The 5,901-nt window shown below is 43.9% G+C and overlaps 1 protein-coding gene across 1 annotated transcript in view; it reads left to right on the forward strand.

Moving 5' to 3' along the window:
• nadk2 (NAD kinase 2, mitochondrial) overlaps nt 1–3,652 on the forward strand; it is a gene marked incomplete in the record, with an annotated part of 7,795 nt that extends 4,143 nt beyond the window's left edge. Inside the window, 8 exon segments of the mRNA XM_014027568.1 lie at nt 276–359; nt 787–926; nt 1,030–1,123; nt 1,204–1,299; nt 1,388–1,443; nt 1,553–1,606; nt 1,681–1,804; nt 2,683–3,652. Of these exon segments, the coding sequence (XP_013883022.1) occupies nt 276–359; nt 787–926; nt 1,030–1,123; nt 1,204–1,299; nt 1,388–1,443; nt 1,553–1,606; nt 1,681–1,804; nt 2,683–2,821 (787 nt within the window).
• Nucleotides 3,653–5,901: the final 2,249 nt, after the last annotated feature.

The raw sequence follows: 5,901 nt of genomic DNA on the forward strand, positions 1-5,901 counted from the left end.
TATATATTCTGTTTGTTTAGAAACTGTTTTTATTTATAAACCTTAGTTGTTTAAAAATGTATTTGTTTAAATACTTTGTTTTAAACTTTAGTTATTTATAAACTGTCTTTATTTTTAAACATTAGTTGTTTATATACTTTATATGTTTTATTGGTTTATAAATTGTATTAATATATAAACGTTATTTATTTATAAACAATAATTTATAAGTTTTATTTTAAAGTGTTTTTATTTAAGTTCTTGACCTGAATAATCTGAGTGAGTTCCTCCTGAAGGTCCGAGGGTCACCTCTGCCTCCCGGTCCGGTACACCCGGGCCTTCCCCGAGGCTCTGGACCGACTGTGGCGCGGTGAGTTCAGGTGTGTATTTACCTGTGACCCGTTCTGACCCGTTCTGACCCGTTCTGACCCGTTCTGACCCGTTCACGTGTCGTCAGCTCAGAGGGTAAATGTGTGTGGTCCTGGGAACGGTCTCATGGGGTCTAAAGGGATCTCTTAGGTCCAGTTCTGGTTCCGTGTGGAGGTGAGCAGATTGTCAGAACCTGTTGAGCAGGTGTCTGTAATCCAAACGGTTCTGTAATCCTGTTAGCTTGGATCAAGTCTCCAGAACCCTGTCTGATGGACTTCAGTTTATCTGAAGGTTCTGACCCGCCTGCTGCCCTCGGGTCAAACAGACAGTTAGGCTCCGCCCACAAACATTATCCTCCATTAACAGACAGCTGGTTCTGTTGTGTTCTAACGAAGCGGTCCTGTTTGGATCAGAACTCAGAACCTGTCCTGTGTTCAGATGGTTGTGGCGCCAGAGGATCCGGTTGCACCTGGAGGGGACCGGTATCAACCCGACCCCGGTGGACCTGCACGAGCTGCAGCTGAGCCTGGAGCAGCACAACCAGGCCCACCGGGTCAGAACCGTGGACGACCTGCAGAGTACGAGTCCGTCCCTTCAGAGTGTCCTCGGATCAGTCGGTCCTGGTCCAGGACTGTCTGAACCAGGGTCCGGTTCTTTGTCCTGACTCAGTTTGTCTTCCAGAACCCGGGTCGGTCCATCAGACGGTGTCGGAGCCCAGCCTCCTCCCAGTCAGGAGCCTGAATGAGATCTTCATCGGAGAGTCTCTGTCCTCCAGGTTCTGTCCTCTGTCCTGAGACACCTCTGACCCGGTTCTGGTCCGTCAGTCTGAAGTCAGACCTGTTTCTGTCCCTGCAGGGCTTCGTACTATGAGATCTCTGTGGACGATGGACCCTGGGAGAAACAGAAGAGCTCTGGACTCAGTATCTGCACCGGAACCGGGTCCAAAGCCTGGTAAACACCACTTGGTTCTGGTTCTGGTCCTGGTCTGGCTTTGTGCCCATGTGGGTTTGGGTTTAAAGGTTCTTCTTGGTGTCAGCAGGTCCTACAACATCAACAAGCTGTCAGAGCAGGCCGTGGAGGAGGTTCTGCTGATCGGTGTGTTCCGCCTCTTTACTTTATTAGGACCTGCTTCTGGTTCTGGTTCTGGAGTAGAACCGGACCAGTTTAACTCCTGGTTCTGGTTCTAAAATCCTGCTGTTTTCAGGAAAGTCTCAGTCTGGACTGGACCTCCGTCTGAACCCGGAGTTTGTTGAAGGAGGTGGGTTTGAGGTTCTGCTGAGACCCGTGTTCAGTTTGGGTTCTGGTTCTGACCCGCTTCCTGTCTGTGCTCAGTGACGGACCGGTACAACGAGGCCCTGGTGTTCAGCCCGGACGACCAGCGCCTGTTCTACAGCGTCAGAGAACCCATCTCCAACAGAGTGTTCTCCAGCAGCCGCCAGAGGGGCTTCGGAACCAGGTGGGTCCAAGCTGGTCCTGGTCCAGTTCTTACTGTCCCGGTCCAGTTCTTACTGGTCCCGGTCCAGTTCTTACTGGTCCCGGTCCAGTTTTTACTGGTCCAGGTCCAGTTCTTAATGGTCCCGGTCCAGTTCTTTATGATCCCGGTCCAGTTCTTACTGGTCCCGGTCCAGTTCTTACTGGTCCCGGTCCAGTTTTTACTGGTCCCGGTCCAGTTCTTACTGGTCCTGGTCCAGTTCTTACTGGTGCCGGTCCAGTTCCTAATGGTCCCGGTCCAGTTTTTACTGGTCCAGGTCCAGTTCTTACTGGTCCCGGTCCAGTTCTTAATGGTCCCGGTCCAGTTCTTACTGGTCCAGGTCCAGTATTTAATGGTCTTACAGAACCTGAGGTCCTGACAGACTCCAGGTGGGTCCAGTCTGGTTCTGTTAGGATCCAACAGTAGCTAAAGGCTAAAACCAACTGGAGCTAAAAGCTAAAACCAACTGTAGCTAAAAGCTAAAACCAACAGTAGCTAAAAGCTAAAACCAACTGGAGCTAAAAGCTAAAACCAACAGTAGCTAAAAGCTAAAACCAACAGTAGCTAAAAGCTAAAACCAACTGTAGCTAAAAGCTAAAACCAACAGTAGCTAAAAGCTAAAACCAACAGTAGCTAAAAGCTAAAACCAACTGGAGCTAAAAGCTAAAACCAACAGTAGCTAAAAGCTATAAGCTGAAGGTTTCGGCTCTCTAACACGTTTCACTCTTTCGGATGATAAACTCTTATTTCTGAGGTTCAGTGAAGGCCTGGTTCTGGTTCTGGTCCKGGGTCGTAGCAGGACCTTCAGTTCTGACCCAGACCCGGCTGTGGGTCCAGGTTTAAAGGTTCTGTCCTGTCCTCAGGGTGTGCGTGCGCTCACGCTGCTGGGACGCCTGCATGGTGGTGGACGGGGGGACGTCCTTCGAGTTCAACGACGGCGCCATCGCCACCGTCAGCCTGAGCCCGGAGGACCGGCTCAGGACCGTCCTCCTGGAGAACTGAGCCCGGAGGACCGGCTCCCTGCAGAGCTGGACTGGTTCTGATGGACCCAGTTTGGGGGTTTCAGCCTCCAGCCGGGTCAGGTGTTCTGGTTCTGAGCTGAGGCGGATCAGGATCTTCAGCTGCTCGACCTCTGACCCCGACCCGTCCAACAGTTCTGGAATAAAGTTCTTCAGAGAAATGGTTCTGGTTCTGGTTCTGGTCCTGGTCCTGGTCTCAGAGGGTTTTCTTCTTCAGCAGTTTTCATGTTCGGCTGCAGGACCGTGCAGAAGTCTTCAGCCCCTCTTGTTTTTATTTATTGTTGATCTAAAGATGTTTCTGATCCAAACCCTGATGTGGACCYGCTGCTGGACTGGAACCAGATCCAGATCAGGTCTGAGGACTGAGGACCTTCAGGAGAACTGATGGTCTGGACCTCTTTAAAGGGCTACAGGATGATAGGAGTTCCTTCTGGAAGATCCAGGTCCAGTTCAGGTTTCTTTAGGGTCAGGAGGTTCTGATGGAACCAGTTTTATGTCCCGGATCCAGATCTTCTGCCAGGAAGTTTAAAACTTTTACATTTTGTCTTGTTTTTATTTTATAAAACCTGTAAAAAGGTGAAAACCTTTGAAGAGTGGGACACTAAAACTACCTGGACCTGAAAACAGGCTTTTATTTTGAAGGGACTTGTTTCTGAATCAGAACTTTTGTGCCAAAGTCCCGTGTGGAACCGGACCTGCTGGTTCTGTTTGGAACTGGAGCAGCTTGTTGACAGCCGAGTGTCCTCTTTGTTTATCTGATGAACATTTTATTTCTTTCAAAATAAAACTCGTCCCTTCACCTGTTGGACTAAAACCTGTTTCATGTTTGCAGGAAGTACAAAAGTTTTGTTTGAAAAATCTGAAGTTTATTTGATTAATTCTAAAAACGAGTTGTTTTTGAGCTCATTACAAAAAAACTAAATGTTTTRTTTTGGGTCACAGCAGCTGGTCTGGATCGGGTCAGCTCAGGGACTCATCAGGTTTTCACTTCTGGTTCCGATCGCTTCGAACACGACTGATTGGATCAAGGTTCCTTTGGTTTCTGGGTCAGAACTCCTGAGACCTGCAGGACCTCAGTCTGCCATAAGCAGGGGTGGATCTATGGTTTTTCTGAGTCAGGGGCCATCAAAGGGCCCCGATATTCACAGAGGGGCCAAATATTTGTTCTACATCCTTTCTCACAAACTCCCAGAGTTTACATTTTACACTTCAAACACTTGTAATGTCTTTTTTTTTTTAAAAAGTACCACTTTACAATAAGGCCCCCTTATAGATGGTTTATAAAGAGTTTATAGGTTATTAATTAATCTGTAAACACTTTAAAAATGATTAATAAGTGATTATAAGTCATCTATAAGAGGAGCCTTGTTGTAAAGTGATACATAAAAAAGTTTACACAGTAAATTTTCACCAGTTTTTCATACATTTTATTGAACATAATAGAAGAATAAACTTACAGAACAGTTCGACACTAAAGTTACAAAACATACTAACACAGTATCTCTTTTCACAACTAATTAAAAGTGAAACCAGTAAAAGTCATTTGTCTCACCAGCAGCAGAGCTGTGTGGGACAGAAACTCTTCTGCTCCTGAGCTGACAGCACTTCAGCTCAAACAGTTATAAACTTCATGTTTTTTAAACTTCAACAACAGGTTCTAAATCTATAATAATATTAAGGATTATCGCAATTTTTAAATAATACAAAACATGAAACTGGAGTGTCCCTCAGGCCAACAAAAGGTTTGTTTTGGGTCTAACTGTTAAATTTAAACTTACACACATTTACTCAGTAACTGTCAGTACACAAAACATCCCCAATCCCAATRAAAGTTGGACGTTGTGTGAAACTTTAGTTGTGTATGTACTGTAATGCTAATAAATTGATCAAATATCTAACTTTATTAGTCATTTAGTGAAAAAAAAAACATTTCATAAGTTAAAAGATGTTTAAAACATCACAGTGTGACAGGCCGTTAAACCCCACATCACCATGTTTGTGTACGGTTAGTGAAGAAGGAGTTGTGTGTCTTCAGGGTTTTTGTGCAGCTCCACCACAAACAGGTGTGTGAGTGCAGTGTGAAAACAAACCACACCAACTACAAATATAAATACATGTTGATGTTTATCCAAGTCAGTAACGTTCAAACAGATAAACTTTATTGTTTTTATTAAATGTTCACTTGTTGAATTTGATGCCTGAAACTTGTTCTAAAGAAGCTGAGTCATGTTTACCATCATCGTTCCTTTTAACACCCAATAAGTGTTAACTTGTTCTCCAGAAAAACAGGTTTTTCTGTGTAAATAAAACGTCTGTTAATTGATAATTCAGCAACAAAACTGTTATTATAGTCTTTTATCTGCTTTTTATAGGAAATCCTTGCAATTTATTTAATTTGAAATACTGTCAAACATGTTTGTGAGCCTGAAGGCAGAATCCTGTTCCCTGAGGTCTGTATGACAAAAACAACAGCTGTGTCTATATTTATGTAAAGTAACAAGTACAAATACTTTGTTACTGTACTTAGGGAGAAATTTTGGTTATCTGTACTTTACCTAAGTAATTATTTTCATCCTATATTTTACTTCTACTCCTTTTACAGTTATCTGAACTTTCTACTCCTTACAGTTATTTAAAAAGATAAGAAGYAGAAAGTCGATACTCCTATTCCAGCTTGTTATTAAATCCTGATCAACTGTTCCTCCTGGATGGAGTGAACTCAGCTGTGGTTGGATGAGAAGTATAAATAAATACCACTCTAACACTGTATTACTTTGTACACAATCTGTCACTTCAACACACTTTAAAAGAAAAGACATTTTTGAACAGGTCACCTAAAAATCTTTCATTGTGGAAAATCTAACTATAGGAGCCATTTGTAGCTCTGGGTGTTCTGGGTATAGTTTGGGTTCTTATTTTGCTTTTATAGTTCAGTTTGGTTTGGTGGCAGTGTTTGTTTATTTGGATTGACACTTTGACCTATATTTTTGCTCTGGTGGCAGTGTGGAGGGGAAATCTATATAGGTGGCAAGGTGAGAAGGAAAGGTGAAGGGTGTAGGGAGG

The sequence above is a fragment of the Austrofundulus limnaeus genome, unplaced genomic scaffold, assembly GCF_001266775.1.
Source record: "Austrofundulus limnaeus strain Quisiro unplaced genomic scaffold, Austrofundulus_limnaeus-1.0 Scaffold664, whole genome shotgun sequence".
In the NCBI taxonomy this organism is placed as follows: Eukaryota; Metazoa; Chordata; class Actinopteri; order Cyprinodontiformes; family Rivulidae; genus Austrofundulus; species Austrofundulus limnaeus.